This window comes from Salvelinus sp. IW2-2015, linkage group LG27, assembly GCF_002910315.2.
Source record: "Salvelinus sp. IW2-2015 linkage group LG27, ASM291031v2, whole genome shotgun sequence".
Taxonomy (NCBI): domain Eukaryota; kingdom Metazoa; phylum Chordata; class Actinopteri; order Salmoniformes; family Salmonidae; genus Salvelinus; species Salvelinus sp. IW2-2015.
In genome coordinates, this window is record NC_036867.1 from 11,553,374 (window position 1) to 11,567,389 (window position 14,016).

Below are 14,016 nucleotides of genomic sequence, written 5' to 3' on the forward strand. Positions count from 1 at the left end.
GTGAGTCATCACTAATTCCCCTCGCTGTCTCTCTGTGGGTCATGATCATCACTATCTTCCCTAATCTCTTATAATCTCTGGTGGGGTCATGAGTCATCACTATCTCCCTCTCTCTTCTCTCTTTGGTTCATGAGTCATCACTATCTTCCTATCTCTGTTCTCTCTTGTGGTTCATGAGTCATCACTATCTCACTCTCTCTTTCTTCTCGGTGGGGTCATGAGTCATCACTTATCTTCCTCTCTCTTTTGCCTCTGTGGGGTCATGAGTCATCACTGTCTCCTCTCTCTTTCTCTCTGTGGGGTTGTGAGTCATCACTGGTCTCCCTCTCTCTTTTCCCTCTGTGGTCTGAGTCATCACTGCCCTTCCCTCTTTCTCTCATCACTGTCTCCCTCTCTCTTTCTCTCTTGGGTTTGAACGGGGACAACGCCCAACGAGCTTGACGTCATTAAGTCGTTGGCCAAACGGATCTATACAGTTCTTATGGTCAGGTCCAAAACGACAAAAAGAACGGTCGCCCCCTCAATGACCAACTTGCCATTCGCCTATGCTAACGGAGGCGAGCAGTTCCGGTACCCAACATCATAGTTGCGTTCCGATGGCGCACAGGCATAGAAAAGTAAGCGCAAGGATGACCCTTATCGTCAAGAAATGAAAGCGTTGAGACAGAAAGGCTCCACGCCACCTCTGAACTCAACCGACAATGAAGTTTAGTGACGTAGGATAACAGGATAGGGCGGATGAAAACGCTTCTTGAGAGAACAAAACTCCCTGCGCAAGCCGACCACTTAAAGCAAGTCGTTACAGAAGTCAGACTTGAAGGGGCACCACTGACCAAATACGAATTGAAACCCCGATAGAAATTAGCGAAACCGAAAAGCCGCTGCAACGCGACACGTGGACTTAGAACGGCCAATCCGACAGCCTGACCGTACGGATCCTTCTGAATGCCTTCAGCAGAAAACAGACCGAAAATGGACAGAGCAACTGTATGAAAGCGCACTCTCAGCCTTCACTAATACAATCTCTAATAAGGCCTGGAGTACACTCGAACGGCCTGAACATGAACTCGATACTAGTGACGGCTGAAAAAATCAGATATCGTCAAGTAAACGAAAACAAAAAAATGTTCAGCCATGTCTCTCAGTACATCATTAACTAGATGCCTGAAAACAGCTGGTACCATTAGCGAGAGTCCCGAACGGCAGACCCGCGTATCCCAAAACGCTACCTAACGCGAGTTACGCCGTTTTCCATCGTCCACTCCCCTCTATATGTACGAGATTTAAGCGTTCGAAGGTCAACTATAAAGAAATCTGTCTCCCGCAAAATCCGAAGGCTGACGACAAAGAAGCGTAACGATTCGAACCTTGAGTCATCACCCCGATATCCACGCAGGGCGCAGCTCTGTGGGGTTGTGAGTCATCACTGTCTCCCTCTCTCTTTCCCTCTGTGGGGTTGTGAGTCATCACTATCTCCCTCTCTCTTTCCCTCTGTGGGGTCTGCTCCTCCTATCTGCTTATTTCATATGTCCAGGTTCACCCTCCTCCTCCCTTTCTACCCTCATTGCGTGAATGCCAAGCTTCCCCGTTATCTCTCCGCTAGCCAGAATTCCCCCAGCGTAATTAGCATCTTTACATTGCCTCTGCACTGGGGCTGATATGGACTGAAGCGGGTGGCGACCATCTTACTGAGGGATTGGGCGAGCACAGCGAGTCATGAGAGTATCACTTGAGAGTAGCTTATAGCTAAAGTGGAGCCTCCTCAGAAGTGAATACCTCGTTAATGGAAGTGTTAAACAGAGGAGCGGCAACAGAGAGCGCAAATGGGCGAAGTGTGTTATTCGTGGAATTTCTATGGAGCCGACAAAAATTCACAAGACGCATTACTCATTGGTTTAAGTGAGGGAAGAGAGGGAGGCAGCAACATGCGCAGGTTGATGCTTTTAAGAGAAGCTTCGCTTAACAGGCTGAATAAAGAGGAGATTCAGCTGTAATGGAAAGAGGCATGCTGCTTTTCAGGCCCCAAAGGAGCTTCGCTGAGTCACCGCTTGAAATGGCCTGAATCATTTCTCCTTATTCAGATTCTGGCTAGTGCACAGAGAGCTTCATTTGGTTGAGAATAACACAAAACAAATCAGCGCTGCATTGCTAACACAGAGGAAATAACAACAATGTCCTCTGCGGTGAGGCCAAATGCAGGAGACACTGCGTCTAATGGAAATGTATTTGCGGCTACCCACCTACCACCTTCCCACCACCGGGTAAACGTATTCCACCCTGGATAAGAAAATAAATGTAAGCCAATTAAGGTGGCAAACAATTTGGGGTAATGGATTTGATCCATCGGCAGTATCACAGACACGTAGACACACATAGACCGCTGACAAAAGAACACAATATACTGAGCCATACAGACAGACACACACACACACACACACACACAGACCACAGAGCGTACCAAAGTCCACCAGCTTCACCCCTCCTTGTGTGGTCAGTAGGATGTTGTTGCCTTTGACATCCCGGTGGATGGTTTTGTTGATGTGCAGGTGATGGAGACCCTGTAACAGTAGAGATAGTAGTAATTTAGTAAGTCATCGGAAAGAGGGTCATTCAATTCATAGTTGGGAAAAGTAATTTTCAGTCTTTGTTTCTCGCTCTCTATCTCCCTCTCTCTCTCTCTCTCTTCTATCTCAATCTACCTTCTCACTCTCTCTCTCTTTCATCTCTCTCTCTCTCTTTTCGCAAAACTCTCTCTGCTCTTCTCTCTTCTCTCTCCTCTCTCCTCCTCTCTCTCTCTCTCTCTCCTCTCTCTATCTCCCCTCTCTCGCTCTTCTCTCTCTCTCTCCCTCTCTCTCTCGCTCTCTCTCTTCTCTCTTCCTTCTCCTATCTCCCTCTCGCTCTCCATCTCTCTACTCTCTCTCTCGTCGCTCTCTCTCTCCTCTCTTCTCTCTACTCTTCTCTCTCTTCCTCTACTCTCTCTCTCTCTCCTCTCTCTCAATGTCGAAACCTTCAATTCAAAATACCCTGCAAATTGAGCTTTAATAGTTTGACATGAACCGGCAAGTTATCCCCATTTACTTACATCCTGCAAAGGGTATAACATATCTCGAACAAACTTAAAATAAATAATTAAGCCTATAAATATACACAAAAAAAAATATATAATTCCGTATATATAAATACCAATGTGGATTAACAGCCAATAATTAATAGTAGTAGGTGGACATAGCGGATTACCATTAATAACAGCTACAACAACAATATTAATCAAGTGCAACAACAAGTACATTTAAAGGCAACAGTAGTAAAGACCATGAATTAAATACTCAAAACTATGCCCCCTGAGAAGGACACATGATCCTCTCGGTACGAATAGACAAAACAAAAACTAAGCTAAATGCGATAAAGATATTAAGCAGACATTATTACTTTCACTCCCTCCTCCATTAGTCGTCTTCTCTCGTCGCATCCTAACTCGTTCCTCTCTCGTGCGCTCTCTCTCTCGTTTCTCTCTCTCGTCTCTCTCTCTCTCTCTCTCTCGTTGCACCAATTCTCTTCTTCTCTCTCTCCTCTCTCTCTCTCCTCTCTCTCTCTGCGTCTCTTCTCGACAACAAATCTCTACACATTCTCTCTCATCCATCTCTTCTCTGCTCTCATCCCATCTCTTCTTATCTCTCTCTCTGCTACTCGTCTCTCTGCTCCTCGTACACTCTCCAACTCATCTAACGCGTCTCCAAATTCAATTCAATTCATTTCGAAATTCAAAGGCTTTATTCCCGCATGGGAAACATTGTTGAACATTGGCATATATGCAAGTGAGGGACGGGTAATATCAAAGTCAAATAAACAATAAAAATGAACAGTAACATTTTACACCATACAAAGTTTCAAAACAATAAAGACATTACCAAAATATTATATGATATGCAGTGTTGTAAACAATGTACAAATGGTTAAAAGCACACAAGGTAAAAATAAATAAAACATTAAAATGGGTTGTATTTACAGGGTGTCTGTTACTTTCACTGTTGCCGCTTTCTTGTGGCCAAAACCAGGTCACAAATCGCTTGGCTGCTGTGATGGCACCCACTGGGAATTGCACCCAGTAGATAGGGAGTTTATGCAAAATGGGATTTGGGTTTGGTCGACCATTTCTTTGTGTTGGGATTTCTGGTGTATCTGAGCGAAATATGTCTCTCTAATATGGTCATACATTGGGCAGGAGGTTAGGAAGTGCAGCTCAGTTTCCACCTCATTTTGTGGGCAGTGTGCACATAGCCTGTCTTCTCTTGAGAGCCATGTCTGCCTACGGCGGCCTTTCTCTCTCTCTCTCTCTCTCACAAGTCCATCCACCGTTCAAAGAGCATGCTTACCGTGAGGGCCTCGTGTATGATATAGGCAATGATCGCCTCATCCATTCTGTCCCCTCTCTTCAGCATGCCTTTGGCCAGGTCTGTCACCGAACCTCCATTGCAGAGCTACAGGCACATAAGAAAGAGAGAAGACAATGGCTTTCCTTTGCTAAACCGTAGCGTGAGTCAGCATATTCTGGCCAAAACTGAGACAATGAGCTTAAATCTAGATATGCTACATCTCGATGTGCATACTGTAGCTTCGCATTGTGTAACGCCCTTCTGATAAAAGCGCTGGGTATAAAATTAAGATTTCAGAAGGAATCTTCAAAGCTCTGAAGACCATGGTGGTGATAGTTGATTATTTTGTTCAATCTCTCTACGCTTATCTATATGAAACAGCTTAGGGGGAGGTAGGAATTGTGCGTATAGAGAAAATGCAGATTCTCCTAAGAGGGGTATAATCGGCTTTGTGATGACTAAACTGTAATTATTAAAGATGTGCGAATCGAGGTCCTCGAATCAAGCACCTCCGCCTACTTTGGAGACTATTCCTGTCAGGGAGATTAAAGTCCATGCATATGCATATGCCTTGATGAAAACCCACGAAAAGTGTTTTAAAGTATACATTTGGCAGAGCGCTTTACTGAGCAGCATGTCAGGTGAAAGCAGACTTGAGTCATTGGTTTTGTTTTCATTACCAAGTAATCAGTGCTCATTTTACACCACAAAAATAAAAAAAATAAAACCTACGCTTGATTACACAACATATCTCTCTTACGAAGAAATGTAACTTTCCGCATACTACATAAAGGTTGCTATGTTACATTGTGAGTAGCACAATCTATCTCCTTAAAGTGAGATGTGGCTCGATTATCAATGTCAACGCCTGCCTGAAAATCACAGGAAAATCACAGAAAATTGCCCTATGTGTTGCCAAGGCAACAATAATACCCCATTATTTTGGGCTGTCATCACCTGACCTCCAGATAAAGGGGAAAACGCCCTTGAGTGCCGACTGAGATGTGGAGGAAACAGAGTGCCACATAATAGTACACTCTAAGTAGCTGTGTCTAAGTACTTTATAGACAGATACAATGACATCTCATCTGCATCAGTGGGAAGCTTGAATCAAGCAATAAATATTTTGTCTATGCACTCTCAGAAGTGGTACTTGTTTTGCCTGCATTTTCATGAGGAATTGCATGCATAAAAGCATTTTGCATTCAAAAAGGGAAATGTCTATTTGTCTAATTATGCGTAGGAACACTTACGCTCCTATAATCAGAGACATCTCTGTGTCACTTGTGAATTGAAAGGATAATGAGGGAAGAAAACTCAGTGGTTACAGAAAATTAGAAGCACCCTCTTGTGGAGGACAACCTACAAATGTTTCACAATAATTCTCAGAGTCACAAAACACAAAGTGTAATCATCAACGTAATCATGTCTACTATGATGTAATGGTAACAAGTTATAGAGAGTTTATAGCGTTTTTGGGATATTTGTTTCCATGATCATTCACACGTCACGGAAATGCAAGCAAAAACAATGTTTTAATACTAAATTCCCCAAATATATGAGGATAATACAAATACTGAGCAATATTGTAATGCTCCAAAACATTTGAAAGTGATATTATTTTAAACTAATAAAATGAATAGACAATTAAATAACTATATAAAAGATAGGGGTCAGAATTAGTGCTGCCCGTTTTCAACCACTGGTATGTGTGGCCAAAGAGCCCCAAAACAATTTGTCATCGAAAGAAGGATGCATACTACAGAAAAGAACCCCATACTTACAGTAAAATATGGMGGYCGAGCTTGAGGTTATGGGGCTATTTTGCTTCCACTGGTCGTGGGGCCCTTGATGAGGTCAACGACACAATGAACTTTACCCAGTACCAGGACATTTTAGCCAAAAAACCTGGTTGCCTCTACCAGGAGGCTGAAACTTGGCTGCAAGTGGATCTTCCAGCAAGACAATAACCCCAAGAACTAATCAAAATCCACAAAGAAATGGTTAATYGACCRCAAAATCAACATKTGCAATGGCCATCTCCGTCTCCAGACTTGAAACCCATTGAAAACCTGTGGTTTGAATTGAAGAGGGCAGTCCGTAAACACATATGAAGGACATCAAGGRTCTGGAAAGATGGATTGGTCTAACGGCTCAGTGTTGTTATCCTGCCGTAGCAATAAAAACAGTGGTGCCAATCATTTTGACACATAAAAATCTACAGAAATAAAAAGATACCTTGTTAAATCAAATCTGAGCAGTTGTGTTAGCAGAAAATAATAGCATTTCTGAATTTTTTTGAGCACACAATATAGCTCAGTATTTGTCTTTTTTGCTCATCTTTATCAAGGGTGCCAGTAATTTTGGTCATGACTGTAGATGGACGTGCCGCTTTGATATGCTTAAATACTCCTGTTTTCTTATGTTTCCTTCAACACTTAGATAGGGACGTCAAGACGTGTGATGACGACAGACAAGATGTGTGGTAGCCAGGTGGTGTATTGTTAGGGAAGTCAGATGATGTCAAGCACCCTTCACATGTGAGAGCTTCACACAGACCCCTARAGGGCTGAACATGGGCGAACTGATTTGCCCTCGCAAGGACTAAACCATGATATGTTGTACCTGCATGTCTGTCTGTCTGTCCTGATGATATGGAAAAACATTGTTAAATAGAAGCTCAGTCAAAACCCCAGTATTCCGTAAACTGTAACAGTAATACTTCACTTCACTAACTGCAAGCCCCGGCTATTTCCTATCAGCCTTTGCAGACAGACTGCAGTCAAGCAGGGCGTATCAGAAGCCTCTGCAGACAGGAGCGTCTCAGAGAGCCGGCTGAGCCTGACGTCAGAGTCCACATCACAGCCGAGATCACCTGTCATCATTAAATTACACAGGGCAAGGCAGACCGATCCATTTTAATGAGCTAGCTAGGCTCCAGTGCCATGGCATTAGCCAAGCTAAACGTTAGCACTCTCTCTCCCAGCCACACTGTTTGGTCTTCTAGAGTGCCCCATTTAACGCCAACATTAATTATTTTGGACATGTTGAAAGAGGCAGTCGCACCCCCTGGCTGACTAAAGACGACGTGTGAAATTTCACACTTAGCTACATTGTTTTCTATTTGGGATTACCTAGATGTAGCGTATTAGCTTATTAAGTTCTTGCATTTGAGTCACTTCAAGTCATGTTGCCAACTACTGTTACAGGTACACATCCCAAAATAGCTAATTCCATCAATACCCACATTAGGCCCTAAACCAGAACCCATCAAATCAGATTGTCTCTTCTGTCAACATTGGTCAAATATACCCAGAGTTCAGACAAGTCTACACGAAGAACATATACTTTAATGTCAGATATTGGCTTCATTTTGAAACCTCATGGTTATCTCCCCGCGAGAGACTGTGGGCACATTGTTACAGTCAGCTTTGGACAAGACATGAACATAATTCCTCACATGTTGTATGGAAATGACTTGAGACTTAGGGGCTAATACTGTTAGCTGCCATCACCGGCTCCATCCCCCTACCTTCTGCTAGACTAGCTGTTGGATTTAAAAGTCTTAGCCTGCTATTTATACCCACAATAAAAATGGAGGGATGGTATGAAATACTGTACACAAACTAGTTACCACAACCATAAACCATAAAGTCATAAACACCACCTATTTCAATATATTTTCTTCAAATCAGATTTTAAACCTAACCTTAACCCTAACCACACTGCTAACCTAATGCCTAACTCTAACCTTAAATGAAGACAAAAGCACATTTTTGTTTTAATAMATTTTTACGATATAGCCATTTTGACTTTGTGGTTGTGGTAGCTAGTGGAAACCCGATGACGATAGCTAACTAGTAGTAGGGATGTGAAGCTTTCTGAGCTCCATACTGGGTCATCATCATTGCTATACTGGGTCCTGTCAATCATTAGCTAAGAGCTGTCAGTGGGTACTGTGAGTCATCACATGATGATCCCGCCTATAGGATATGTGGACCTTAACCAATCACCACAATGCAACAAGACAGCTTCAAAAGAAATGCATATTGTGAATCACCATAGTTCTTCTTTGTCAGCTCAAAGGTTTGGCCAGTAAGCCTCGAAACAGAACAGGAGATGATCCAATACAGATCAGGTGCTGCTTTTGTCATGTAAATGAGTTTAATGGATCAAAGACCATGAAAAAAAGAAGAAGAAAAGATGATGAGGATGTCACAAATATGTATGCCCCCCCTCCCCATACCCCCCTCTTTTGATTGGGCATTCCATTTTAAGCTTGGAGATGTTTTCTCTACAGGTGCAGCTAGTTATATTGAGCAGTATAATTGTGTAGATCTATGTTTACTGCAGCACAAAGAGATGTCTCCATAAAAGGACACAAAGATTTCTTGTAAGAAATATTTTTTTTTCAACATGTACATATCTCATGTTTTCCTTTGTTACTTTCAACTTGTAACAAAAATGATGTTTAATTATTGTGTGTGTGTGTGTGTGTGCGTGTGCGTGTGCGTGTGCGTGCGCGTGCGCGTGCGTGTGCGTGTGTGTGTGGGTGTGGGTGTGTGTGTGTGTGTGTGTGAGTGCATGGTGTGCGTGTTTGGTCCTCAGGCCAAGGTCTTTGATTTCTGACTGTTTAATTTAAAGCCCTAAAAACAAAGCCATTATAAACCTCATTGTCAATTAATAATAATGGCGACGACTTGGAGTCAGGGAGAATAAGGACAGTGTTTTTAAGGGAGTAAAATGCAGGCTTGAAGACAACAGAGACAAATAGTGTGTTTACATTTTTTTTATTAAACATGATTAGATGCATGTTATTAGCACTTTATATGAAATGATTTCACAACTTAAAGCGTAGAACAGAGCACTGGATTGCTGTTCAAATGAAGGTATTGGGTACACAAGGGCAGAGTGGCCAAGGGGTTTGAAGCAGCGGCACACTATGATTGATATATGTGTGTCAAAAAGCAGAGTGCCGGGCTATTTAAACGTCAGACCACGGATCCATCTTCTCAGCTCATTTCACAGACGGAACAATTATCTACCCCTATCATAGGGATCGCTGTCTCAATATTTATGTCACCCGGTGTATAATGAACGCAATCTCCCCCCTGTTAGTTTATCTGCATTAAACATGCCATCGCTGCAATGATCCTTCATTATTATGGTGGGATGGTGGTCATAGAATTGATGGTTGCAGTGTGCTCCAATACTAATCATGCCAACGTGCTTCACGGTAATTGTTTGGTTSTTTTGGATCATTTTCATTGGTTTGAAAATAAGTCTGTACAATATTTAGCCATGTATGTAACAATATGTAAACGCTGACGACAACTGCCATAACACTGTGATCATGCCACTACTGATGACACTAACCGTTGTTTGGGCGCATCGCTGTTCAACTAGCTTACCTACATAAGAGTTTGCATTACAGTTTAAGTCTGGTGTTATCAGCTCAGAGGTTATCCTTTGAGCTTTGATACTGAATGACATGGCTACAAGTATTTTTACATCGGCTTACCTTACCACTCATTTCGCTACACCCGTTATAACATCTGCTAAACACGTGTATGTGACAAATCAAATTTGATTTGATTCGATGACTTCCAAAAGCACACACTGTAAGTGTAAGACAGGGTGTCTTTAGGCACCGTATCTCTGTGAGGAACTGGAACCTCGACATTGTGTAGCAACTCAGTGAGGGGAAACAGCAGTAGTCAGGCGTATGTGTAGCTAGCCCTGCACATAGGAAGTCACTTGTTTCAGACAAACCATTTTACATTTGTTGAGTAGCTGACCAAGCACGCACGCATGACTTGATTCTGGGTGCAGAGATTAAAAACATATGTGAAGCCAGAACTACCCAAGATGCTAGCTTTATCCTGCCAAYCACTTCACTCCCTGGCACTCGAGGCCTTATTTCCTTTTATACAACAGGTGGGTGTAATCCTGGATGCTGATTGGCTAAAACTTAATTCCAGCCGGTGTCTATTCCACAAGTTACCACCGGCTAAGGCTATGACGTTAAAATGCCTATTTACTGTTCTATCTCACTGCGCAATCCACTGTCTGATCAGCCCAACCAGGCAATTTATAAACTTGATCTCCACCATAAAAAATTGCAGAGATTTGTGTAAACGTTGCCGTCTATCTCTCCGACATTTGCAACATTGTTTCAATATCAAAACTCAATTTGCAGCTGTCCCACCATAATGAAGATGTTGGGACTCTGGACGAGACAGACAAGCAGGCAGCTTTACTCAGACAGTCGAAATCATGAACCAGCATCCTTTTTATGGATATATACAAAGAAATGTTGGTGGAAAAAGAGGTCAAAAGAAACTAAATGCAGCTGGTCTGCTGTCATTCCAGCTTCAGTTTTATGTGATTGTGTTAGCTGTGTTGATGGCTAGCTCCTCTGAACAGTGTCCTGGCGAGAGAGCAAATATTCTATGCCAGGCAAAATCGCACATCATTAGCTCATTGTTATGGATGTATCKAAATAAATGTCACTAGAAAACAGCTTAATCAAACACAAATGCTGCACTTTGCTGTTATTCTGGCTGCACTGTTTGACGTGACTGTGTTAGCCGAAGTTGGCTAGCTAGCAAGCAAGGGATAAGAATGTTGCTAGCCATCACGGCAACGAAACATTTAGAACGAAGGTCCATAGATTGAGAACGAAAAGACTTCACGATTGGGTCTCGTYTCTGGCAACCTAACCGATAGAATGAACAACCAGCCGGCTTGGGTAGCAACCCTAGATTTGTGTCTGGACTATATCTCATGGAAGGATTAAATAGTATGAATAAATTAATCAAATTAACGTCTTTAATGAAAATATGTCAATCATTATTTGAATATGATGGTACACAACACCTGTGCCAATATATCCTCCGAACACCGGCTTCTCAGGCAGTATCACTTAATTAGCAACGTGTTATGTGCTGTTAGTGTGGAGAAGACTAAGGTCCACTGATTAAAATAAAAATCATAAATACAACATGGGCACAGAATAGACAGCAATATCAATTTATGACTAATACGATGCTGCAAGAGCTATTAGTACCACAAAAAGATAATAATACAAAATGTAACATTGGGCTGACGTTATAGAGGTTGTTTGCATAATTGATAATAAGGGACTGAAACACTGCTTTGTGTGTTTTGCTATCACAGACTGGAACATGTTCCGGGATTCTTCCGATGGCATTGAGGAGTACACCACATCAGTCACTGGCTTTATCATCAGTCACTGGCTTTATCAATAAGTGCATCGAGGACGTCGTCCCCACAGTGACTGTACATACATACCCCAACCAGAAGCCATGGATTACAGGCAACATTCGCACTGAGCTAAAGGGTAGAGCTGCCGCTTTCAAGGTGCGGGACTCTAAGCCGGAAGCTTATAAGAAATCCTGCTATGCCCTCCGATGAACTATCAAACAGGCAAAGTGTCAATACAGGGCTAAGATTGAATTGTACTACACCGGCTCCGACGCTCRTYKKATGTGGCAGGGCTTGCAAACTATTACAGACTACAAAGGGAAGCACAGCCGCRAGCTGCCCAGTGACACGAGCCTACCAGGCGAGCTAAATCACTTCTATGTTCACTTCGAGACAAGCAACACTAAGACATACATGAGAGCATTAGCTGTTCCGGACGACTGTGTGAGCACGCTCTCCGAAGCCGACGTGAGTAAGACTTTTAAACAGGTCAACATTCACAGGGCTGCAGGGCCAGACAGATTACCAGGACGTGTGCTCCGGGCATGTGCTGACCAACTGGCAGGTGTCTTCACTGACATTTTCAACATGTCCCTGATTGAGTCTGTAATACCAACATGTTTCAAGTAGACCACCATAGTCCCTGTGCCCAAGAACATGAAGGCAACCTGCCTAAATGACTACAGACCCGTAGCACTCACGTCCGTAGCCATGAAGTGCTTTGAAGGGCTGGTAATGTCACATCAACACCATTATCCCAGAAACCTTAGACCCACTCCAATTTGCATGCCRCCCAAACAGATCCACAGATGATGCCATCTCTATTGCACTCCACACTGTACTTTCCCACCTGGACAAAAGGAACACCTATGTAAGAATGCTATTCATTGACTACAGCTCAGAGTTCAACACCATAGTACCCTCAAAGCTCATCACTAAGCTAAGGATCCTGGGACTAAACACCTCCCTCTGCAACTGGATCTTGCACTTCCTGACGGGCCGCTCCCAGGTGTTGGTTAGAGCCTGTAAGTAAGCATTTCACTGTAGACCTTACAGTGAAATGCTGTAAGGGTCTATACCTGTTGTATTCGGCGCACGTGACAAATAACGTTTGATTGGATTTGATTTCAAAGACAGGAGAACATTAAAGTTGAATTAAAGTTACTCCTAACTAAACTCCTAATTATGTTAGTTCATGGCTTTTCATCATAAAGTACCAAGTAAATTTAAAAAGCCATGTGAAATAAGATCTTGATAATTACATTWAAAAAAATTCTACTAGGCAAGTAAGGTAAGAACAAATTCTTATTTACAATGACGGCCCAGGAACATTGGGTTAACTGCCTTGTTAGGGGCAGAACGACAGATTTTTACCTTGAGGATTCGATCTAGCAACCTTTCGGTTACTGGCCCAACGCTCTTACCACTAGGCTACTTGCTGCCCCATAAATAACACAGCTCCTTRGGTTTACCATTCAACCATGAGAACCAAAAATATCAAGGTATACAATTTAGGTCGACAATATTCCCAATTAGAGAATCAAATTGGTCCCTTTATTGGTATCTTTGAAGTTTTTATAGGGTTGAGGTCTCAAACCTTCAATGGACCCAGATTGGGAGCAAAAGATGAAAGCTCCCTCATCTCCCCACATCCGCTATCTATCATAAAGGAGTCCACTAGAGAGACTGAGTTATAAGCACAAGAGCAGAGCCCAATGAGGCCCAATGAGGAAGCAACAAAGTGAAGGATGCAATTTGTGCAGATCGTCGTCATAATGAGCAGCGTGGCGTGAGGAGAGGGGATCCTCTGATCCACAATGAACCACGGAAAATTACAGTTCAGAAGGAAGGACTGTAACCATGGTGATTGCATCCTCTATCACCCATCCTCGCCCCTTTGTATTTTCTCCTCTCCCTTTGTATAAATACACACACTCTCATACACACACACACACACACACACACACACACACACACACACACACACACACACAAAACAAATGCCGGGGACACACGTGCACACACAATTCACGCAAGTGCACATATACATTCACAATCACACTCACACAACTCAAAAACGCCACACAATTACACTGGCAAACACTGTTCGGTAACATACAGAAAATATCCTACATCTAACCCTACATCACAAGATATATATGTGATTAGACACAAACGAACACACAACTGGAATCTGAACATCTAACACAGACAGCATGTGTGACTTTTGGCGCTGTGAGCTTTCCCACCAGAGCCTCCTGGGCCAGCTGACCATTATTACCAGCCGTTCATATAATATTTGAAACAGTCTCTCTCGATCTTCACACAGGATCTCAAATTTGAGGGTCAAATATCAGACAGCACAAAGCTCAGCTAGTGGCGCATCAGATCTCGCTAACACTTCCTCAGACGCCAA

At 42.8% G+C, this 14,016-nt stretch overlaps 1 protein-coding gene across 1 annotated transcript in view; it reads right to left on the reverse strand.

Annotated features, from left to right (window-relative positions):
• Nucleotides 1-14,016, reverse strand: part of myo3a (myosin IIIA) — an 82,859-nt gene that overhangs the window by 49,409 nt on the left and 19,434 nt on the right. The window contains exons 4-5 of the mRNA XM_070435388.1: nt 4,374-4,478; nt 2,459-2,558 (exon numbers count right to left, since the gene is read on the reverse strand). Of these exons, the coding sequence (XP_070291489.1) occupies nt 2,459-2,558; nt 4,374-4,478 (205 nt within the window). The remainder of the gene's footprint in view (nt 1-2,458; nt 2,559-4,373; nt 4,479-14,016) is intronic.